The sequence below is a fragment of the Cimex lectularius genome, unplaced genomic scaffold, assembly GCF_000648675.2.
Source record: "Cimex lectularius strain Harlan isolate CLEC.00 unplaced genomic scaffold, Clec_2.1 scaffold2, whole genome shotgun sequence".
Classification (NCBI taxonomy): Eukaryota; Metazoa; Arthropoda; class Insecta; order Hemiptera; family Cimicidae; genus Cimex; species Cimex lectularius.
In genome coordinates, this window is record NW_019394219.1 from 2,794,165 (window position 1) to 2,818,740 (window position 24,576).

Consider the following 24,576-nt stretch of genomic DNA (forward strand, 5'->3'; position numbering starts at 1 on the left):
AACAGGCATGAGGAGTCCGCCGGTGGTCGAGGGGTCGCCGTCCAATTATTTGCCCACTAGCGGTTCTGGGTTTGAATCCTGGGCTCACCATTGGAATTATATTTGAGATTAATTTGGAAAAAATTACTGTACAGGATTCTAATCTCCCGTCTGAGACACTCAACGGGTCTGAACCCTGGCCCTCCTATATGACAGAAATTACTTTATTGTAATAATCAAGCTTAATAATAAACAATATTTAAAAAATAAGTACAACAAAAACCAAAGGAAAATATCTTCATGTAATTGCATGTTTACATAAATGGAAATGAATGTTCTTGGAGGTTATTTGGGATATAACTAAGAAATCGCCTTATCAAGCCAATTAAGTTCGGCTGTTCAACTAAAAACCTGATTAAGAAACCCAACAGTTATCAACTTTGATAACTGCTTCCTCAGAATGCACTGGCATAGTGAATAATTAAAAACTTTTGACGTGAAATCATCAAGCAGTCTGAGGAGTTTGCGATTGTCGAGTTAGGACATCAAAAGTATTTGCCTCACTACGATTCTGGTTCGAATCCTGGGTTCATACTTGGAATTATATTTTAGATTACATTGAAAAAATGTATTGTTTACTGATTTTGACTCCTCGTCTGCGACACTCAACGTGTAGTTTGGTGTTAATCTCTTTTATTATGACCGGAATTTCTTTATTATAATAATCAAGTTTAATAGTAAGCAATACTTAAAAGTTAGCACAACCAGCGGGTAATATTTTCAAGCAATTAAATATTTAAATAAATGGAATGTTCATGCAAATTGTTGTCCTTTTATACGTAACAATTTGGGAAATTCCAAATAAACCTAGAGATAGTGTTACTAAGCTCAATTAAGTTCGGCTGTTCAACTAAAGAACTTAACAGGAAATCCAACAGTGCTAAAATTTGACTGCAGTACAGTATGCACTTTAGAGTTGAATTATCGGCCATTACTCTCTTTTCAAGCTAAGGTTCAGAAAACGGGTCTGCACGTTTCAAATTTGTACCATGTCGCAGACACCACTGATGATGGTGGGAGGTACGAAGTCGACGGTCGGCTCTGTTAATAATGCTAATTCAAGTCCCTCCCCTTCACTCTTCAGTCTTCCACTGGGCCTCAGTACTACAGGTGACTGACACCAACGGCTCGACCTCGGTGAGTAACATATAAACAACAGATTGCATGTTTTTTTTTTTTTTTAATTATCCTTCACCAATCATAATAAATTATGAAACACTTAGGAATAACGAGTCATTTATAATGTATTATTAAAATTGTACTTTTTAAGCTGCACTATATAAAACCGGGTTTATTTTTAAAATTATTTTAAACTAGAGATTATATTTAATTAAATTGTTATAGCTTACAGTCAATCAAAGCAGAGTAAACTTATTATGCAGTATAAAAAATATTTAAAACAACTCCTCTTTTTAAAAATCCATTCACAGTGCACTTTTTCGCAAGCTTGGAAATTCTTCAAGCATTGTTAGCTATGAGTTATAGCAGAGAAAGCTGTGTATTCAATATTTAATTTTTTGTTTTACCAGGACTCGACCATCTGGACCCAATCTGGAGTGTCCGTTATTCGACACAGAATTTCCAATTACGGTGGATTAGTCTGTCGATAATATTGATGATAATTGGGTTCAGAAGAGCTTTATTCGTTTTTATAAACGTTATAATAGTAATAAAAAGACTTTAACGTTCATACATCAATTATAGTTCCAATATTTTAATCGAGTGTTCGAATTTTATCAAATACACTTATAAACAGTCATCAAGGTAAAATATATTTCACAAATATGTTGTTTTAGTGTTAATTAGTGTTTTAGTAAGGAATTTAAATGAAAAGCGTTTTTCCATTTTCCCAAGTGGATCGAGGTTGACTAATAGACTAGTCATATAGAAAAACTTAAGAAATTTTAAATAATTTTTAATTGAATGATAAGTTAGATTGTAGAATTATATCATGAGCATGATGATATTTGAATATTCCAGTGGTATATGTGATCATTTGGTCTCGTAAAGCAAAAAAGCACTTTGATAAGCCAAAGAATTGTACACTTTTTCTTTGGGAATTCCTTTGCTGAATAAGTTAAAATCCCCGAGGAGACTTACTTTCTAACTCGTCCATGTAAAAGCGCGGGGTTTTCCGACTTTTGAAAGTACACTGAATTATCTATAAAACAGTTGTGATTTTGTATTATACTTACGTGAGATGTCATATCAAGTATTTTTTTAACTGGGACAATCTTAAAGAAGCTTAGAAAGTTTATATAAAATTAGTCTGACCAATAAGTGACAAGGGTTCGAAACTCGGCCAAAATCATGAGGACCAAAATTCCTAGGTGATCAATTTTAATTGACCAAATTTAACTGCATTGTCGTCCTCTTTCTCTTGATTGTGCCACATGCCCATTGCTAAAGAGAGCCACAATGTGAACGAGGTGTCGAAATTGCGTCCTCGCGCCTCGAAGATTGTCATTGCTCTCTGTGACTATGAGAAACTGCCTTTATGTCTTGCCTATACCAAAAAAAAGAGAAAAAAAAGGAATTTGTTAAAATAAAATTAGTCATTTGTACGAAATATGCGTTCAATTTGTGATGATAGAGATCTTTGAGGTTTTTTGTTTTGTTTTTGTTTTAGTTACAATTCTGCTTCATGTCATTCATTACTCACTCAAAGACCAACACCCCATCAACTTTAATCATGGATAATTTTATCATGTGCTATTCTCTCCCAGAAAACTAAACTGTTAACTTGACAGTCCTGTTTTATAGACTGATTTTAAAACGCCTGGCTCTAGCTGTCGAAGAAACGAACACTTCTCTTTGTCTTTCATTATCAGACCTTTGTTTCACTTCATATATCGTATTATCAAACAATGCTTCTATTTTTTTTGTTTTTTAATTGAACAAAGGCCGATGAATTCAGACGAGGAGATTAAGGTTGGGCAGTAATTCCTTCTGGAATAATTGAGGCATTGCCCCGTAAAAGGGAGCCGGAAGAACATTGAACCTGCGTAACGTGTTTATAATGATTTTTTAAAGAAGAAAAATCTGTGTCCCCCACGCCCAAATGTTTCAAATTGATCAAGTGTAATTGACACGAGCATTATTTATGTTTTTATTTTATGCATTACTCATACATTCATTGCCTTGACATGCATGGGCCCGAGAAGAGTGCAGTCCAATCACAGTTTAAACATGATACGGTAATCTTTCTGTAGAAAGATTTCTCGAAGTCGTTCTTATCCATAACCTGACTAGAAAAAAATATTTATCGTTTTTATTATCTGTCAATTTAAAGCTCAATTTCCAAACTGATATGAAGAGTCGTAGTTGTCATTGTGGTCCGCTTCAGCGCACATACCGTCAAATTCAAGCTCCGTCTTGTCAGGTATCCCAATTTGACCTTTTTAACTGTTTTAAACCTCTATAAAACCCCCGCACATTGCGAATCTTTTATCTCAAAAACACCCGGCCAGGGTCTTATGGCAGAGATTAGACTTAGACCTTCCGACCGTCAGTCCTTTAATAGATTAACCCTTAACTCTTATCTCTCCAACCTAACTACCTCCAACAGATCACTGTGGAAAGGCACAAAAAAATCTTAAAGGACCTCGTTCTCTCCTCTCCCCTTCAACGCAGCGACGGAACTTGGATGATGTCCGATCTTGTAAAGGCCAAGACTTTCGCCCAGTATCGTGAGACCTTTACTCGCCATCCCGATCTTGATAGTGCCTTTTACGAAACAGTAATCCATGAATACCTCAAGTCCCTCTCCCTCCAAAAGAGTCACCACTTCAGAAATAAAATATCTCCTGCCTCGATTGCCGAAGCATAAGGTTTTGATCTCATCACGACCCAAATCCTCCAAGAACTCCCCAAGAAAGTTATACTACTCACTTACCTTTAAAACTGTCCATTGCTCTGGAAATACTCCTATTATTCTGCTTCCAAAACCCGGTGTGGTTCTTCCTACGGTCCAATCAATCTCTTCCTAATCTTTTCAAAAGTATTCGAAAAGATCGTCCTCAAACGATTAATCCGGACATTCATTCCTCCATCCTCCCAGACCACCAGTTCGGCTTCCGATCCCAACACTCCTCTACCCAGCAAGTGTTTCGCATTGAGGAATTCCTCATCCCTCGAACGCAAGAATGCTGAGTACAGGTCTTTCTTGATGTGTCGCAAGCATTTGAAGTGGCATAAAGGCTTCCTGCACTAACTAAAGTGCATCCTACCAAATGCCATTTACCCAATCATTCGTTCCTACTAACCGAACGATTCTTCAGGGTCGGCCAACGATCAGCCTACTCCGACTATCGTCCTCGGGAGCGGGAGTACCTCAGAGCAGTGTACATGGACCGATCCTTTACCTCCTTTACACCGGAGGTAACCCAACTTCACCCCTCCACCATCCTTGCATCCTCTGCTGACGACACATTTGTGCTATCCTCTCATCCCAAACTCTCAATTGCTTCGGAGGAGCTGTAGGTACATGTCCTGAATATAGCCAAATGGAGCAAACAGCTTAATGAAAGCAAAACACATATATCATTCACCCTTGGAAGGAAAACCCCTCATATATCAATAATACTCCCATCCTAAAAACACACTGCTCCCGCTACTTTGGGTTCCATCTAGACTCAAAACTAACCTGGAACCAACACACACGACTAAAATGGCAGGCACTAAACCAACGTTTCGGACTACTGTACAGACTATTGTCGCGCAAATCTAACGTTTTAACAAAAAAGAAACCGACAATTTACAAGGCAATACTAAAACCAAACCGGACTAGAACTGTAGGGTATCATACCTTCCAACATTCAAAGAATAGTCCTTCTAATAGAAATAATAAATGGTGGAGTGAGCGACTGAAATCTTTTTAAAAAGATAGTTCCCATTTGTTAGCTTATAGCTCATCATCAAGTTGTAGAACTCCTTCAATCTGATGATGAGTTATAAGCTTGAAATCCGGCTTGTTGAAAACAGCTAACTGTGAATAGGAACTATCTTTTTAAAAAGACAGTCCTTCCAATCCAAAGTCCTGAATCAGGATGAACGAATGACATCTACAGACGGTAAAGGGTTCGGTGTCAACCAAAATAAAAAGAAGGTAAAATTAAAATATTTAAAAGGAATAAATAAACATAGAATTTTACAAATTTAGGTACTTAATTAACAATTAAAAAGCGTTAATTATACAAACAAACCCCTTTATGTAGGATTGAAACATACAAGCCCTTTACAAAAGTATAAGGATACAAATAAATTTTAAAAAAGTGTCATAAATGAACCCTGGCTTCCACAATATAAAACAATACATATTAATCTTAAAAAAAAGTGTCATATACAAACCTTCGCATCTACCATCTAAAAGAACAAAATTAATTCTTAAATAAAGCTACAGTCTTAGATGACACATCTAGTTCTTAAAGAATGCGTAGTAAACAAACTCTGAAATTGTCATAAACACACTCCGAGATTTATTTTCTTATTAAAGAAAGCCTAAATAAAGTGCAGCATCGCTTCTTAAATGGTGAGATCTAAACAAACCAAAATATTTACAATCTTTGAAAATGCAATCACCTTTTAAAGAATATATCATAAACCCGACTAGTAATTTGAGGGGGGCAAATTTTTATGAGAGCCATATAAACAAACGTTGACCTTTATGGGCATGGTGTAAACAAAAATCTGTTTCTTATATGTTCGATAATCCATCTAGCTAAATGAAATTACTAAACCCCAACCACTTACTTAATATTAAATATAATTTTATATTATTTAAATTTAAATATACAATTCATGTGAAATAACTATTCACACCAGACCGCATCTCACGATTTCTGAATAATTGTAAATAACTATAATTATTCGGAGATCGTCAGGTGCGGTCTGGTGTGACGTAGGTTTTAGAAAAATATTTTCTTTGTCGTGCCAACGTTTCGATCTTTATTGAGATCATCTTCAGAGCTCAAAGTGTTTGTTTTCCGTATAGATGTGTCATTCTTGTGTGACGTGTTGAGAGTGGCACACACAAGAATGACAATCTACACGGAAAAAAACACGATGATCTCAATTCAGATCGAAACGTTGGCATGATAAAGATGTTTTTCTAAAACCTACGTCACACCAGACCGCATCTCACGATCTCCAAATAATCAACGACTAACGGTCACTAATCACCACACAAATAACTGTAATGTTAATAATACGCGAGAAAATTATGTCACAATAATAATACATAGTACATTTCTTTGAAGTTGTGTAAGCTTTTATTTATACAAACTTGCTATAATTGAATTTTATATCTTTCTTTTAATAGCATTCCAAATCAAACTTTACTATCTTTCATAGTAAATCAAGATGGATTTATGAGAGACTCGTGTTGGACGTTTGATCGCCTTTGAGCCCGTCTGGTCTCGCTCCTAATCAATTTTCCGGATTGACATCATCAAGTGGACCAGTGGGACGACGATACAAAAATTGTCTAGGTGTGTGCTCTTTCACAGTTGTCACTGTTATTGAATTATTATTACAACAGTAGTTAAAATGTGTTAAATTTGTTCCAGAAAAATGAATCCTGCCATAGTTTTATTTGTATGTAATCTAGTCATAACGAACAGCCTTACATTTAACAAGAGGTGAGTCGACGATTTTTGAATCAAGGACACAAAAATGTGTTTAACTGTTGGAATATTTTTTTTCTCTCCAGATATCAACACTATCCAATTAAATTCGACGATATTCAGGATGTGAAAATTAAAAGGCCAGCAAAACTCAATTTAGACACGAGTTACAACACACTGGAAACGGTAAATAAAAACAAATTTTTATGAGTAGATTTTTTTTACGTTTTGATCTAAAAATTACAGCGGGTTTTCATCCAACCACGAATATTTTTGATAAATTGACTTAAAAATGCATTGACTCCGGAACAGATCGCTATCTGAAGTCCGGCGGATACGACGAGTCAGTTCTGAATTTTAATCATTTTTACACCATTAATGGCATACAAAACTCTTTTGACTCAAACGGATCCTGGATTTTTCTTGGTAGACTGTTCGTTGAATTTAAACCTTCCTCTCGCAATCCGACAGATCCAGGAGAAATCCAGCCCAAGATAATGGAGGTCCGTTTGGACTTCCCTGATCACTGTCTAGCCGTATTATTCCACCTTTAATCCCCTATTTTCTTGTATAAATCACGACCTTTTAAAAGGAAATCACACAAGATTATCCTGAGTTTTAAATTTTTGCTAGCTAAAAGCAAGATCCAAGCACGAGCCAATTTTCTGTCAAATGGGGAAGTACACTACGTCAGATGGATTTTCTTTTAATAATAATGAATTGTTTCATATTCATTTCTTTACATATTCTGAAAATGGTTTTTTTGTTAGAAAAACACAAGAAATATCACCAATGTAATGTTCATATAATCATATTTATTGTCAACAAGCAAGTTATATGTTTAATTCTAAGCACCTTCTAGCAATATTTCCTAGTTCTTTTGTAGCTTGACATTTTTGGCCCTGGATGATTAAAAAAATTTTTTTATTTATTTCTTTGATACTATTCTTCTTGGTCTACCTATGCCTTTTCAACTGTTTCAAATGTATAAAATTATACGATGTACAAAATTACACACTGGACATACTAAAACTCATATGGGAGACAAAACCAATGAAAATAGGCAGGCCAAGAAGATAGGTATGATATGGTGGAAAAGGATACTAGGAAGCGGGATTTGTATTTGCCCAGGCACTGCAGCCTTCTGACTTATTGTACCTTCCTAGTTCCTTAGTTCAGTCAATAGACTTCTTAGAAGTATCAGGTCATTGACTGTTGCTGCTGCAATTTGATTCCCTAAGTCTTTTCCGTACGTTAGGTTAAACCTCCATTGAGCTGTTGCTTCGCATTCGAAGATGATATGAGTGGCTGTTTGCTCCTTCTCAATCTGCAAACGGGATCATCGCTGTATATACCCATGTTGAGTAGATGTTTTCTCAGATGCCAGTGACCGGTTAGTAGTCCTACCACTCCTCTGAGTTTGGCCCTCTCCAATTGCAGCAGTGTTTTTGCCAGTCTCGGTGAGGGTTGTTTCATCATAAGTTTACTATGTCTAGCACCGCTAGAGTTTATCCACTTCTCCTTTTGTTTGGCTTGAATCCATTCTGCGATGGAGGATTCTATATTTGTTTTTGTTATCCCAAGAATAGGTTCGGGGCCTACGTATGGTCTTGCAGATCCTCCTTTGGCCAGTCTGTCTTCTTTCTGGTTACCCAAAATTCCCCTGTGCCCTGGCATCCAAGATATCATCAGGTTGTTGTGTTTCCCCAGGTTTTGGATATTTTGGATGCATTCACTGACTAGTTTTGATGTGATTCTTTTACATGCTAATGCTTTAATAGCTGCTTGGCTGTCTGATCTTATGAGGATTTTTTTGTCAGTAACCTCTTTTAAGATTTTCCAGGGCACAAGCATTGATGGCATGTATTTCCGCTTGAAAGACCGAAGTGTACTTCCCTAATGAGTTTGATTGCTCATGTTTTGGGCTTGTACAGAAAACGCCTGATCCGGTTCCTTTGTTTGTTTTGGGGCCATCTGTGTACCATCCTGTTTTCTTCCTCTCCTTTATAGTCCGTTGAGACTATAGGAAGTTGTAAAGATTGTTTCCCGGATCATGTAGTCAGTCCCCATTTCTAATAATGGTGTCTGATTTTGTTGATTATAGTTGTATGACCGAATTGTTTAGTTCCTTTCCAATTTAATTGTTTCTGGAGTCTAAATGAGCTTTTCCTAGCCTCTCCTTGTATGAATATTTACAGTGGATGTAGGTTTAGCAAAGTTTCTAATGCGTTTGTAGGGGTTGTTTTCATCACCTCTGTGATAGGTTTGCTAGTCTTTGTATGCTGCCTAATGTTTGGGTAGCTATGTTCCACCAGATTAGTGATCCATAGGTTATTCTGGGTCTTATTACTGCTGTGTATAGCCAATAGGCCATTTTCGGTTTTAGTCCCCAAGATTTGCCTAAGGACCTTCTTGTGGTCATTAGTGATATTTTACCTTTTGCTATAGTATGTTGCAAGTGAGGATTCCAGGTTAATTTCTTATCACAGATTATTCCTAGATATTTCACCTCATTTTTTAATAGCAGCATTTCGTTATAGAAGCGTAATCCTTGTATTTCTATATTTCTTTTCTTGGTGAAAGCAATTAAGGTAGTTTTTAGGGGTTTACTTTAAGTCCCCGTTTTAAACACCATTGTTCCACCAGGTTTAGTGCTCTTTGGGTTAGCTCTTTTAATGTTGAATCGAATTTTCCCCTGACTAGTATGACAATGTCATCTGCATAGCCTTGGGTGTAAGTTCCACTTTCATTTAGTTTGCATACGAGCATGCAGTACCACATTCCTCAGCAGAGGCGAGAGTATTCCTCCTTGCGGACACCCCCTCGTCACCACTGCTTCTACTTTTTCGTGGAACATGGAGGCCTGCACTTTCCTACTTTTTAGCATTGATTCTATCCATCTACAGCAGGTTTCGTCTGTTCCTCGCTGTTTGAGTGATGTAACCATTGCTTCGAAAGGAGTGTTGTCAAATGCTCCTTCAATGTCCAAGAAGGTTCCCAATGCTATTTCTTGGTTGTTCAGTGAATCCTCTATTTGTATCGTTAGTTGATGTAGTGCTGATTCACACGATTTTCTGATAGGCATGTTGATATTTATGAAGGGATTTTCTTTTAAAGAACTACCCCTTATATGTACATAAGAAGATAGGAGAAGAAGGTTGCTCAGAGAAGACTGTACTACTATATTTTATTAAGAAGTATCAAGGTATTTACTGAAGAAGACCTTTTTTTGCGAGATCTCTCAATGTGGTGCGTGGGGTGATGAACCTGTAGAGTGTAGGTCATTTTGGTCTGTCACCGCCTTCTTCCATGTAAAAATTTATATTGAGACTTATCAGCCAATCTCTAAAACGATTTTAACGCACACAATACAAATTTTTAAACTGCTAATTTCTTTCCAATTTTGCAGATAAACGAGTATGTAGACTATTTGGCTAGGAGCAGACCGGACATAGTTACCAAGGAGGTGATCGGTTACAGTTATCAAAAGAGCCCGATAACAGCTCTCCACATCCACAACGATGAGAGGGCGACCGTGGAGAAGCCATCGATTTTAATCGATGCGGGTAAAATATATTAGCATAATTTAGTGTATTACTGTACTGATCCGGAGTTTTTTTTTGCACAAAGGGATCCACGCCAGAGAATGGATCTCGCCAGCCGTTGGACTTTGCATCCTGAGCCAACTGGTTGAGAATTACGAAGACAACAAGTACCTTATTGACAAAGTCAACTGGTACATAGTGCCTATGCTGAACCCAGACGGCTACAACTACACCTGGCATGGGGTAAATCAACCAAACTTATGAATAACAAAATCTACTTTGTTTAATTTTTCAGGACAGATTTTGGAGGAAGAACAGGCAGAAGATTCCGAACTCGCACTGCCTCGGGATAGATCTCAACCGAAATTTTGGCTACAAATACGGAGGTGGAACAAATAAATTGTAATTTTTTTAAGCACCATTGTTAAACATTTTGCCGATAGGGATCGGAACGAGCAAACTACCATGCGAGGAGATATTCGGAGGAAACGGGCCGTTCAGCGAGTACGAGTCTAGGGCCTTAAGAGATTACGCTGCCAAACTCCCTAATCTCAGGCTTTACCTGACCATGCATAGTTACGGAAATGTAATTGAAATGTAATAACGATATCCTGTGAAATCAAGCTGACTGATGATTGTTTCAGTTTTTGATATTCCCTTGGGGTTGGACTTACGAAAGGCCTGCCGACTATGATGATCTTGTAAGTGCTTTACTCTTAAGTAAGTCTTATTAAGATTATAATCTTGCAATTGACAAGCGAACTTTAAAAATCACGTGTAAGCCATAAAGAGAAAAAGAGAGAAAGCCAGAGAGGGTAAGACGAGTACTGAAACGTCCTGAAGACTCTACAAGGACTCCCTTCAACTTCTTTCAATATAATATTTTTTCGAAAAAAATCTTGTTTTAAATCCATTTATGTTTAGTGGTAAAATTGACCATATTAATTATTCTTTTTATGTAAGGTCTTGCTTGAGATGAAAAAGTCAGTGTCACGAGCGGGATTCGAACCCACGACCTTCGAATCCCGCTCGGGACACTGACTTTTTCATCTCAACTAAAACCTTCCATAAAAATACTTGTTTTAAATTATTTAATTCATATCACCAAAAAATAGTTATAATAATTAAGAAACAAACCTCTGAGCAAAATAACGCATAAAACTCATTGAATTCCTTGGAATATTCTCTCCCGAAGTCTCCTTTAGAACAAATTATTTAAAAATATTCTTGTTTTTTACCAAAGAAAAATATTTTATTTATTATAAATTATAAAAATGAAAAAACAAAAACAGCGTGGGAGTATTAGAGAAACCTTGAAATAATTAACGGATCATAAAAACATCGTCTATACTAGCACAGCACTTTTTATCTATAGTACCTAATACGACATTTAATCTAACAAAATGCTGATTTAAAAAAATTAAAAATTACGGTGCCTGAATGATACTTGTATCACTAAGGGCTGATAATCATCATCATCATCTTCACCATTACAAGTGTCATAAGAATATTTTTTCCTTTTTTCATAGGATCCAATAATGTTTGTTTTTTATAGTACCGGGTCGCTGATAGGGCAAGAAATGCCATGGAAAAAGTATGGGGCCATCGCTACACAATCGGCACACCTGGAGATACAACCGGTATTTATTAATTTTAATTAAATCACCATAATTATTCAATACATTCTATCATTATCTCTGTATGTGTATGGACGCGCGTGAGAGTGTGTTTGCTTGCACAACGTGCATTGATCAACAAATCAAACGAATTATATCGAATAGAAGAATAGTTTAAAAAAATTGAAGTTTACTGGAAATAATGAGTAAATGAGTATTTCGATCTTTAAAATAAAACGAAGGAACAACCGCCAACAATAAGCTAAGTAACGAAACTCGTCAAACATAGCAAAAATAAGCCTATAACCAGTAGACCATGGGTTATGATGATAGATTGTACCATGATGACAAGAATGAACTTTGTTCTTTATGATTATAATGACCAGGTTAGGCTATGGACCATAGTGACCAGATTGTACCAGGCAATAGATGACTAGATTTGCCATGGGCTATGACGACTAGGTTTTGCCATTGGTTATTATGACTAGGTTGAACCATGGGCTTATAAAGACTGTCACAGTGGTGTTTATTAAATTATATATAGGCAGCGATGACCAGATTGTACCATGGGCTTATAACGCCCGCCACGGTGGAGTGCTACACCGGGTTTGTTAAATTATCCGCTATGATGACCAAATTGTCCTATGGGCTTATAAAGTCCCGTCATGCAGGAGTGCTAAACCGGATTTTTTAAATTTTAGGCTATGATGATTAGGTTGTGCCATGAGCTATGATGACTAGGTTGTGCCATGAGCTATGATGACTAGGTTGTGCCATGGCTATGATGAATAGGTTGTACCATGGGTTATGATGACTAGGTTGTGCCATGGGTTATGATAACTAGGTCTATCATGGGCTTATAACGGCCGCCACGGTGGAGCGTTACACCGGGTTTCTTAAATTATAGGCTATGGTGGCTAGATTGTACCTTCGGCTATGATGACTAAGCTGTGCCATAGGGTGTGGTGATTCGGTGGTTGCAAGACCTACGATGACAAGGTTGTATCATGGACCATGATGACCAGGTTGTAGTATTGCCAACGTGTAAAATTGTTTTTTTATTGTTGAGAAATTGAAATTTGTGGGTTTTCCTTACAGGTCTAGGAGCGGGTGGAAGCGACGACTACATGAAAGCCGTATTGGGTGTGAAATACTCGTACACGTTCGAGCTTCCAGGGGGCGGCGAAGAGGGGTTCGATTTCCCACCTGGGAAAATCCAGGACGTCTGTGTCGAGACGTGGGAGGGAATAAAAGCGTTCGCCAAATTTATAAAGGAGGAAAACTACAGAAAAAGGCCTCGGCCGAAATTCGGAAACAGAAGACATAAATCCCGCAGGATTTAAAGCTAGATAATTTTTTTTTATATTGAAGGTTTCTCTGATGTAAAATATTTGTAAATTCCAAGAAAAGAAAATTGTGTATGGACTGTCTGAATAGGAGAAAATTTAACTCGTTTGTTATACATTTGGTATATTGATTGAATTAATTAAAATTGGACCAAAGAAAAACATTTTTACGAGCCAAAAATTGAACAGAAATGTCATTTTTTTGTCAAAATACATATTTATAATATCAAATGGCATTTTTTTTCCTTCGACCCGCTTTATTTGAACAAATGTTCGGAAAAATAGCACAATAAATTTATTATAAAATTAAAATGTCGAAATGGAAAAATTGATTACAGAATGGACGAATTGTTAGACACGAGAGTTTGACTACTATCCGTCTTCTATCATTTTAAGAAACTCCTGATTGTATGTTCTTAATCATTGAATTCAGACATTTAATTCTAAAATTGAAGATTAATTAAGGATAAATTAATCATTAATTGATGATTAATGAAGGACAAACATTCATGTGTTTTTTCTCCTTCTTCTTCTGTTTTAACAGTGCTGATGTGCTTTATCAGCACGAACGCCAGACTTATCGTCAATTTAAGTCATCAAATAAGCCTAGTTCAATGTTAAACTCAATTGACCTAGAAGTTTTACAGGTTCCATTTTATTTACGCAAAATCCATTAAATACATTTTATATTACAAAATTCATAGAAAATTCTTCATTCGAAAGTCTTGAGAAAGTGGAAAATAGCGAGGGGGGTGATAGGACGAGAGCGGCATAGGAATTTCCGTAGAATAGATGAATAATTAGTGAGAAAAAAGTGATTCAGAGTTAGGATAAATTAATAGATAATTAGAAGGAAGAGAAGTGAGAAGTTAGACGTTGAAAGAGAGAGGTGGAGAAGAGAATTAAAATTGAAATGCTTTATTTATAATACTCGCAGATTTAGGTCATATTGACCTTCCTTACAATCAACGAGTTCGGCTTTACAAAAATAAATACCTAAACGAGAAAAATGAATGAGACAAGAGATTGATTTGATTGATTGATGATTTTATTTATTCACGCCACGTCTTTTGGACTTACACAACGTTAGTAAAGTGAGAGGGAGAGTAAGTGAATGAGTTAGTGAAAATAGAGAAATGCTATACTACTTAAATATACTAAATTTAAGTACTGAATTTAATATACTAAATAAAAATTAAAATTATATGAAATTTTATTTTCACTAATAAAAGAAAAATAAGATTATCTGTTTCTTTTGTCCAAGATTCCTAGGATTACTACCAAATAACTAGGACCATTTAGTACCTTTGTCCTCAGAAAGAACTTAATCATTATTCAGAGCTTATCTCTCTATGATAAATAATTACTGAGATAACGAAAACAATTTATAATGTGTTTATATGCAAAATTTGCTTATGAAGTTTGTCCCATACGTATACAAGTAAAATACGAATATTATTTTCTTTTACACCGATTAATCAGTTTTTTAAAAAAAATTAAAAAAAACAACCTTGATTTAAATTTTAATTGATAATATATGGTGTGTCTGCTTCACACGGACGATCATAATGGTCGACATCTGCGCACCATGTTATTCCATGGCGATAATCAAATCCGGTTGTTAATAGTAATAAAATTAGATTAATTATTTTATTGTTAATTTGTGTTGAAAAATCACTGAAGACGGCTAAAGAGTAAAAACGGCTGTTAAAACCCCCGCCAGGTTTGGGCTGCTATAAGTAGACGTCGTAGGCAAGATTCGGACGGAGGCGCCGTGGCTTAGTTGGTTAAAGCGCCTGTCTAGTAAACAGGAGATCGTGAGTTCGAATCTCGCCGGTGCCTAATACTGTGAATTTTTTTTTCTTTATTTTTTTTTAATTTAATTTAATATTCTGGTTTAGTTGTAGCAAAATGTTTTAAATACATACTTTGCAGACTTTTTTTTAAAGAAAAACAAGGGTTTTCTTGATTTCAATAATGTAAGAACAAACAGGTATTCATGTTAAAGTAAAAATCTTGCAAATTAATTAAGGTTTTTATTTGAGATAAAAACTCAACTAAAAACCTTAATTAATTGAAAAATATTAATTGGTCAAGCGGACCTCGAAATTAGTGAATTTAAAGAAAAACTTTAAAGCTTGGAATTTTATTTTATAATATTTCAACACACAAAAAATGGGTTTCCTAACGGCGATTAAAGTTAATACATTTAAAGAAAAATCACTACCCACATATAAAAAGTGTACTTGTAATAACACTATTTTTTAAATTTAATTTCATTGAGGTCTGATCCAATAGGATTTTTTTTTTTTTTTTTTTTGTGAAGGTACTCAACTTTTGAGATCATCCTTTCAAAAGAATATGATCCTCTATTTGTTGGAGCATTCTTCAAAATGGATCTGATCCTCTGTTTCTTTGAACATTCTTTCAAAAATATTTTATCCTCTATTTCTTGGGCCAAATATTTCAAAATGACCTGATCTTCTATGTGTTGAACCATTCTTTAAAATGGATCTGATCTTCTGTTTCTTCGACTATTCTTTCAAATGTATCTGATCCTTTATTTGTTAGACCATTCTTTCAAAAGGATCTGATCATCTATTTGTTAGACCATATTTTCAAATGGATCTGATCCTTTATTTCTTGGACCATTCTTTCAAAAGGATCTGATCCTCTGTTTCATAGGTCATTCTTTCAAAAAGATCAGATCATCTATTTCTTTGGCCATGCTTTCAAAAAGATATTATAATCTATTTGTTGGGCCATTCTTTAAAATGGATATGATCCTTTATTTCTTTCACCATTCTTTCAAAAGGATCTGATCCTCTATTTCTTTGGCCATTCTTTCAAAAAGATATGACGATCTATTTGTTGGACCATTCTTTAAACTGGATCTGATACACTATTTCTTGGACCATATTTTTACCATTCTTTCAAAAGGATCTAAAAATGGATCTGATGATCTATTTGATGGACCAATCTTTCAAATGGATCAATCCTCTATTTGTTGGACCATATTTTTAAATGGATCTGATCCTTTATTTCTTTCACCATTCTTTCAAAAAGATCTGATCTTTTATTTTTTGAACCATTCTTTTGAAAAGACTTTAAATAATTAAATCTCACAATGTAAACAATTTGTAAGGAACAAATCCTATTGAACACTACTGTACTAACATAAATTTTAATTTAATAAACCCAACAAACATTATTTTATGTTTTATCACTTGTTTTTAGTTCATTAAAAAAACTTTAATAAAAAAATCTGATTTTATTAAAAATAAAATACATTTGTAAATACTTTTCATATTGTTATACAAGAAATAATATAACTTTAATGCTACCAACAAAGTTTTATTTTTTTATTACATGAAGTACTAGTAAAAGATTTTTTAATAAAATAGTTATAACAGTAGTTTAATATAAAAAAATTATTACATTAAAAAATACATTTCAGTTACTGTCACATATGATCTTTTATTGTCAGTAGTTAGTAACATGTATGTACTAATTGTATTTTAGAAACAAGAGTAGGACAATGTAAAAAAAAAAGAAAAATAGTTTTTTTATTCGGATGCTAAGCATGTTTTTGAGTGAATATTTATTGAGTAAATTCAATCATCCAGTTCATTCAGAGAAGATGAATACACTTCGGCACTACAATGAATATAACGATTAATGCTGGGGAGGAGAGATTGAACTGGACTACAAAATTTGAGAAAGCAGTCATGTTTGTTGCGCTAGCTATCTATGCTTATGAAAAATTTGGAATGAAGTTTATTTTAATATGTTCCATTCCTGTACTCATAGGTAGGTCTTATTATCTGAAATGGGTCATCTCGTTTTTCTAATTTTCTGATTTTTTAGTCTGCATCTTTTTCTTTCTAATTTGTTCCATCATCACCCTCCCCCAGTCAATATGCTGCAAGTATTTACAGCCTGAAGATGAAGAATTCTGCGGTCAAAGAATTTGCGTAGAATACAAAGAAGATACACAAAAACAAATCAAACTTGAACCGTAATTTACTTAATGTTTGTAACATACATGGAAAATGTTAATGATGAAACTTATGTTCACTTCTAAATTAATAGTTCTCTAGTATAAAAAAACTTATAATATAAACGCTATGACTATATAATAGTTATAAAAAATTAAGCAAGTCTAAAGGAAGGTCACTTAGTAAATTGTCTTATTTCTCAATGTCAAGAGATTATTTTTTGAGTATTTTTAAGTTCACAAAGTTGTCAACATAAATGGTATGATAAAGTGCAGTGGTAAGCTTCTAAAAAAACCTAAAAGTATTTTTCAAAAATTCATTACTAATTTAGACATATCAGTATAAAAGCATATTATATTAATTTATATTAAGTGAATCAATCCACTTCCAGTTTCCTAAAACTTCCACATAGTAGATCATTTTTGTAAGGATTGCAGCTTGTATTGCCTGCTTTGAGGGCAGAGACTGCGCCGGCTTTTGCGTTCTCCGAAAACAATTCCAACCTCATTTCCATTTTGTCATGGTCCAGGAGCTGCGGCCTGGCCAATTCAATCTCCTCTTTGAATCTCTCTGAAATATACGCGATTGAAATTTCTATGAAAAAATTTCTAGTTATCAAATTTACCTATCATCTCAGCCATGGGTATTTTGCCACCGTACTCTTGGGGTAGCATGTCTGTATCGATTGTCTTCAGGGCTTCGTCGATGGACGTGTAAATCTACAACAGAAATGTAATTTTAAGACATTGCTTTCAACGATCTTGAATCATGATTGTCTCAGGCATATTCTCACTGGTATTGTCTGATGAACAGACTAACCTCCGAAGATGAAAAAATGCCCAAATTTCTTATTTACACAACCAACGAGAATTTGTAGCAGTAAGATCAGAGATGACCAATCATCACTAATGTGCACCCAATCAAAATTGATTAACTTTTCTTTTTTAATTTTTAAATTCAAATGTATTAAAGGCCAGAAACATAACCATGATCTAGCAAGTGACAGAAACTGAAAAAATGGACAGATCCAGTGGTTTAAAAAAAAAGATTTATTGAAACTTCTTCCAATTATTTATATAATGTTGTATACATAAATGGAAATATTCCAAACATATTTTAAAAGTACTGTTGTACCATTATTTAAAAGTGGGTCAAAATTAGATATCGATAACTACTGACAAATTTCTTTAACACTATCCTTAGTAAAAATCTTGGAAAAGTGATTAAAAAGTTAAATAATTAAATTTCTTTGCAAAAATAATACTATTTCTAACATGTATGAATTATTGGAAGCATTTTACCTTTATCTACTCTAAAAACCAGTTTATTTCACCTTAGCACAATCCATATTACATAATTACGGTGTAGGGAGGAGTGTAGTAAAACTTTAATTATGCTCCATAAAAATCACTCTAAATTGTCTAATAAAAATAATTTTAAATAAACCACGAAGATATCACATAAAATCTCATGATCTCCAAATAATAATACCACACAAAGTTACAGTAAAAGTTTTAAAACAGTAATTTAAAAAAAGTTCGGCCTTCATATTTGTAATTTAATTAGATATCTGTTTATTATTATTATTATTATTATTTCCAATTTTTATGTAAAGACAGTTGAGAAGAAAAACTAGTGTCATAAGTGGGATCGAACCCATGACTTCACGACACTAATTTTTCTTCTCAACTGTCTTTGCATAAAAATGCATATCTTTAAATATAAATTATTTCATAAATCTTTAAACATATATCACACAAGATTAAACTATCGCCATGATTTACCAAAAATAAATTCAACTATGTAATATAATTTTTCTTGTAACATGGTACCAAAACATATTTATCAAAATAGAATTAATATCAGTAATTTCAGAAATTTAGTCGGTTACAAAAAATTTATACATTCATATATCTTTGGCTCATAGATTTGGACAAGGTTTTAGGGTAGCCACTTTCTCATTTATGTCTTGAAAACAGTGGAATCTGTTGAATCATTATTGCAAGCGTAAACACTGGACCTATAAACATTCTTGTCTCAAGAGATTAAGTCTATCAAAATCTTCCATTTCTAAATTAATACTATTTTTTACTTATTTATTATAATAAAAAAGGCGTTAATTTCACAACTCCTGTTATCCGACACAAGCCTTTTTATATAAAAATGGCTTGACTATAAATGCTTCAAAAACCTATGCCTACAAAGGATTGAAAAACTTCTACACTTTTTTAATATTAATAATAATATTGTTTTAAAAGTCAATTGGTCAACTAATCTAAATCGCTATGGCCATCGACAGCCAATCTCTTAGTTATTCAAAATAATTATATTGTTACTATTGGCTTTTTTATTATAACTGGAATTTTTAATTCTACTATTGGCTTAGCAGAGTATAAGGTTTGTTCTGATTGCTTAGTACACAATAAATTAATGTTAATAAATCTATGTTTATTTTTATACTCCGTAAAAAGATTTTTAATAATTATCTTTCCCTTAATCCTTTACAAAATGTACAGTTTATTACAAATGTATAATTTAAGTTTTAAATTCATAATATGGACAAATTTGTATATTTTTTATTGCAAATGTATGGTATTTTAGTCTTCTGCCCATTTAAATAAATAAATAATTAAATTTTTTTTTATTATTCAACTTTGAATTTTAGCTTATTACCTTTTTAATTTTCATAATGTCAAAATAAAGATTTATTTTCTTTAAATTCTAATAAATTTTATTCTAATAAATTTTAATATGTTAGAAGCATTTCAAATTTATAAATTTCAGTAAGAAAATTTATGTTTAAAGGAAAGCAAATTTAACACAACTTGAGTTTAAACAAATCTAGTGCTAGTTTTCCTCCTTATTTTCGATTATTTTGTTAGAACTAATATTTGGAAAAATAGAAAAATCTTTCTTTCAAATCAAGCAGACATGGATATATAGTTACAAACATTACATAAAGGGTCATGTTTGAATAACATACCGATAAACAACCCAAAGAAAAACTTGTCCTGAATGATTATATTGAATTGAAAAAAAGACCCAAAAAAGTTAGGATGAGAATAAGACCAAGTTTAATAATAAGTAATTTTAAATGGGAAATTTAAGTAAATTTTTTTAATATAAATAATTGTTTTAATATGCATTACCTTAACTCTCTTTTTAATTTTTTCGGAAATGAGTGTCATTCCCCAGTCTAGGACATATTTGAGGGCAGACGGAACATTGATGACATGTACTTCTTTATGTCTCATTGGCACCGTGCGCTGAAACAGAAATTATAAAAATATCTTCTTTTCTTCCTGTTTTGTCTCTTCAGCTTTTATGACCGACCTCTCCATTTTTGACTATTCTGACGGCTTCTTTCGGCGTGAAGAGTGTGAGGTAGGGAAAGGAAACTCCGACACCGTCGGCAAAGTGGACGAACCCTCTGATTTGGTTCTCCTGGTCTTCCATGAGCGTCTCGTAGACTATACCGTGTATTCGGCACATGTCTTCGTTAATGTATTTGTAAGGATCGAACACACCTTTTGAGTTCACACATTTCATACATTACAATTAGGCAGACAAACGATCAACAAATGCAGTGCAATTAGCGAGACTTGTAAAACCAATGATGTCAATTATAAGTTTATTTTATAAATGTTAATACTGGTTCCTTTGGTTTAAACAAAAAAAGTATTAACTAAATAGATTTCTTGTATTGAGAAACATCGATTAGAAATGCAGGAAGAAAGCTGAAGTTGTGCAATTACAGTTTAAATTATTTATTATGATATTGTACCTGGTCTTGCGATGATCCATCTTCTCCCATATTTATCCCTTCCTGGTGATGCAAATAAATAACTATAACAGTAGATTTCAAATATGTTTTATTAGTTGCCATTCAAAGAAGGGTTGTTTCTTTAGCGTTAGTCATTAAGCTCAAGGTGTAATTTATTATTTAAGTATTCTACTTTGGTAACTAGTACAAACCCTTTGCTCAGGAGGTAAGACATTCTGGGCAGGTGCATGTCGAGGTTGTGAAAAGCCTGCGCCAAAGTCTGCCTCAGAAGAAGATATCTCTCCATCGCTTCTTGTGCCATCGGAACGCTGAATTTTTTAAAACGGAGGAAACGAAGTAAAAAGCTGTCATCTGGAAATCAATGTTTAACATTTACCCTCAGACAGTTAAAAAAAAAATTCCATAAGCAACTTTACTTTATATCTGACATAATACAAACTATTGTACAGATATCAATTTGTTTTATGTTTTATGCTAGTACAATGATGGATCCAAAATGAAAGAATCAGATTTCTCAGAAGACCCTTGGGCACATTCCCGAATTTATGCTGTGCTCAAGAAATATTCAGAAAAGGTGCCAGCCTTGAACCTTTAGCTCCATGCAGGGCTGGGAATACCTAACTTATTTCTAATGTAATTTGGTCTGTACCGATTACTTTGGTCTTCCTATGCTCACTAGGTTGGCCATATGTTGAAGAGACCAACACTGAAGATGGCTGAAAGCATAGTCTCACAGACCAGGTGAAATTACAAGTCAGCGGTGAAGAGTCAAAATTGCAGGTTCCTCACCAAGCAGACCACTCGGGGAGATAACCTGGCCTCTAGGTGCCAGCACAGATTATGCAGTGACTGTTGGACTTGAAGATAGGAAGTGTAGCAAAATCAAAGCAAAGGAAGCAGGTAGAAAAATCTAATACTCATTTCCTCAATATTCCAAGCTGATATCCATGTAATTGTATGCAGATAAATTCTCAGAAAAAGAGCGAAATATTATTAGATTGCCAAACTATTGAGAATATCAATTCCGCTCACCTTTACTGCCAAGGTGGCTAAGACGATGCCTGACTTCCTGAAAAAATGGTACTAAGACTCGAGGGACAAACCACTCCGAAGAATATTCCAATGAGAGCTTAAGTTGTAGTCAGCAGTGGTTCCAGTATGAGACCAGCCTAATAAGGTTTGAGTGAAGCGAAGGAAACAAACTATTCAGCTCAAAGTTTCCTGAATGTTGAACCAACAAATGGACAGGGAAAAGTGAACTGGTCTAAATTTCCAGTTCTAAACATCAGAAAAATCTGTTGATCTTTCAGGTAATTAAATTAAAATCTCTGCAGACAGATATTGAGATAATTTATTAGACCATTAAAAGTCAAGTATAAAAATTCTCCTTGCTAACTCGTCTACGATGGACATCAGAACACTTCCAGTGTGACTGTGAACTTGTAGCCCAGAAGGCATGCTTTAGGTGTCGCCATTTTGAAAAGGCGATACTTAAATAATTAGTGAAGCACTCAGTAAACAGCCCAATGTGCCGCACGTTTCCTTTAAGTACAAATAAACTTCAGGATGCTTTTTACAAATAAGTAGTGAAATAAAGATAAAGCCGGTAGATAATGTAAAATAATTAATGAAAAAACCTATTACACAGTGGTCTTAACAAATATAAGAAGGGTTCGGCAAAAATCTAGCTGTTTTCCCTAGATCGATGACCAATCGTACACACAAAAATTTGTGCATTTGATCGAGTGGCACGATTCCGTGGTAAAATCGAAATAAGTGAAATTAATACAGCAAAGATCGTATAGAAATTAAAAGAAACCAGTTCTGGAGTTGAATCACCTTGACCGTGAACTTCCTGAGGACGAAACGGTCAGTTGAAACACGCTTCCCATCTTGACCTTCCCGGCCAAACACAGTCGACTCTTGATAATTCAATGCCCAAGGGACCAAAAAAATAATTCGAATTATCAAGATGTTCGAAGTGTAAATAGGAAGAAAAAGTGAAAATTAACTGAAAAATTGAACATTGTTATGAACTATTAAATAATCCATGAAGCGGTTTTTGTTTCAACGTGACCTGGAGACCTTTGTCTAAATGATTTTCCTAAATGACCAGTGCTGAGAGCACATTGACAAAACACTGACCCCCGAATATAACAGAAATAGAAAATTCGATGAAACTTTAGGCTTTAAGGAAGTAAACAATATGTGAAAATTTAGAGTATATTAAAAAGATGAAAGTTGGAGTTATAAAGAGGGAAAGTTGGTTTTATAGAACAATCTTTTTCCCTCCCTGTTACAAAAAATATTTTGTATTTCCGAGTGTATTCAAAATACAACGGATATTTTTCGATTTACCAAAGTGACCTGTTGAGGAGTTCCTATTATCAAGAAATTCGAATTATCAAGTTTGGAATTAACAATAATCGATGTATTTGGCAAGAAAAGCCCCCTAAGAAGCTCATTTATATTTAAATTTGTAAATATAATTCAATAATGTGAGGAGAAAAGTTTATTATAGACCTTTCTAGGACCTGGAAATAAGATGATTCTTCTCAACCTCGTATAATTTGAAGTTTTTCTAATATTTTCAAAATGTATACATTACAAGTTGGTTTTAGAACACGAAACATTTTCAAGAAGTCAGAAAAATCCAAAACTTATGTTGGGAATCTCCTTTTACAGATCGCTGACCCCTTAACCCATTTCTCCACAGACATCGTAATAATTTTAAATTTAAACAAACCATTAATAATTATTGAATCTGTAATTTTCAATGTTCAAATACCTGTCCTGCAAGAAATTATCCTCGGGTTTTGTTCCACCCAGGTCCTCATGCTTTCCAGCGCTTGATCCCTTGTGGACTCATCTTCTCGAAGCTCTTTTTTCGCCAGTTCCAGCGTCTCTTTGGACAGGATGGTTTCTTTCCGTTCTGAGCCCATTTCACCTTACGAATTCCTATTTACGAAAATCTCATTATTAATATGATGGAAATATTCAAAATACGTATTATTGAAATTCAATTGAAGATTATAGTTAAAATTGCAATCAGATTGTCAGGATAGAATATATTTACAAGTTCTCGTAAATATAAGGAAATGGGAAAACATATTACTAAAATAATAACAATATTTTTTACGAGGATTCGCAACATCAGAGCAACCCTTGGGTTGCCGGTGTTTTTGAAAAAAAAAAGCCAATTTGTAATTATTTCGGGTTCGAATACCGTTGCGGACAACGAGCTACAATAATTTAAAAACATTTATTGTTATAATGGATCAGTGACGTCAGTTTTAAAGACACTTCATTGCAGTTAAACAAATATCAGCAGTGTGATCAACTCTGATCAAATAAAGCGAGAACAGACGGATCAAGACCAGCTGACTAATGTTACACTTAATCCTTCTCCCACTACATTTATTATTTTCGTCTAGAATATATTCAAAATGGATTAACATTGATGAAAGGACATGTGAAGAAAGACGACTGGCTAAGAGGCTAAAATACAAAATAGAAGTGGGCATCTAAAAGTAAAGAAGACATTTTTAAAGACTAAAGCAACAAAGTGAAAAAAACAACTTTAAAAAGGTAAGGTAAGGTAAGAATAAGGGTAAAAGGTTAAAAA

General features: G+C 34.2%; 2 protein-coding genes, 1 long non-coding RNA gene and 1 other non-coding gene across 8 annotated transcripts in view; 3 read left to right on the forward strand and 1 right to left on the reverse strand.

Moving 5' to 3' along the window:
* The first annotated feature begins 1,092 nt into the window (after window positions 1–1,092).
* On the forward strand, window positions 1,093–13,360 carry LOC106663524 (carboxypeptidase B-like). 4 transcript variants are annotated; one of them, XM_014388410.2, is made up of 11 exons: window positions 1,093–1,176; window positions 6,359–6,527; window positions 6,606–6,677; window positions 6,749–6,848; window positions 10,072–10,228; window positions 10,293–10,450; window positions 10,503–10,593; window positions 10,651–10,793; window positions 10,852–10,908; window positions 11,763–11,847; window positions 12,922–13,360. In XM_014388410.2, the coding sequence occupies exons 3-11, from the start codon at window positions 6,610–6,612 to the stop codon at window positions 13,164–13,166; spliced, it is 1,104 nt and encodes a 367-aa protein (XP_014243896.1). In that variant the 5' UTR covers window positions 1,093–1,176; window positions 6,359–6,527; window positions 6,606–6,609; the 3' UTR covers window positions 13,167–13,360. The 4 variants fall into 4 exon arrangements, with proteins under 4 accessions (XP_014243896.1, XP_014243899.1, XP_014243897.1 ...); XM_014388413.2 differs by having other exon boundaries at window positions 1,161–1,176; window positions 6,391–6,527; XM_014388411.2 differs by lacking the exon at window positions 1,093–1,176 and adding an exon at window positions 3,352–3,421.
* Window positions 13,361–14,937: 1,577 nt separating this feature from the next.
* Window positions 14,938–15,011, forward strand: Trnat-agu. Its single transcript has one exon. It is a non-coding gene; the product is annotated as a tRNA-Thr (tRNA).
* A 1,586-nt stretch (window positions 15,012–16,597) lies between these two features.
* LOC106663459 lies at window positions 16,598–17,370 on the forward strand. Its single transcript, XR_001340034.2, has 2 exons — window positions 16,598–16,979; window positions 17,037–17,370. It is a non-coding gene; the product is annotated as an uncharacterized LOC106663459 (long non-coding RNA).
* A 104-nt stretch (window positions 17,371–17,474) lies between these two features.
* Window positions 17,475–24,576, reverse strand: part of LOC106663455 (clavesin-1-like) — a 16,852-nt gene continuing 9,750 nt past the window's right edge. For both annotated transcript variants that reach the window (XM_014388306.2, XM_014388307.2), the window contains exons 2-8: window positions 23,740–23,909; window positions 21,143–21,302; window positions 20,952–21,013; window positions 20,501–20,694; window positions 20,317–20,433; window positions 17,793–17,886; window positions 17,475–17,737 (exon numbers count right to left, since the gene is read on the reverse strand). In XM_014388306.2, the coding sequence (XP_014243792.1) occupies window positions 17,544–17,737; window positions 17,793–17,886; window positions 20,317–20,433; window positions 20,501–20,694; window positions 20,952–21,013; window positions 21,143–21,302; window positions 23,740–23,893 (975 nt within the window). In that variant the 5' untranslated portion in view covers window positions 23,894–23,909 and the 3' untranslated portion in view covers window positions 17,475–17,543. The remainder of the gene's footprint in view (window positions 17,738–17,792; window positions 17,887–20,316; window positions 20,434–20,500; window positions 20,695–20,951; window positions 21,014–21,142; window positions 21,303–23,739; window positions 23,910–24,576) is intronic.

Coding starts and splice junctions, on each gene's coding strand:
- LOC106663524 (XM_014388410.2), top strand. CDS start 6,610: ATGAATCCTGCCATAGTTTTATTTGTATGTAATCTAGTCATAACGAAC. Junction 6,849..10,071: donor GTTACAACACACTGGAAACG/GTAAATAAAAAC, acceptor CCAATTTTGCAG/ATAAACGAGTATGTAGACTA. Junction 10,909..11,762: donor CTGCCGACTATGATGATCTT/GTAAGTGCTTTA, acceptor TGTTTTTTATAG/TACCGGGTCGCTGATAGGGC.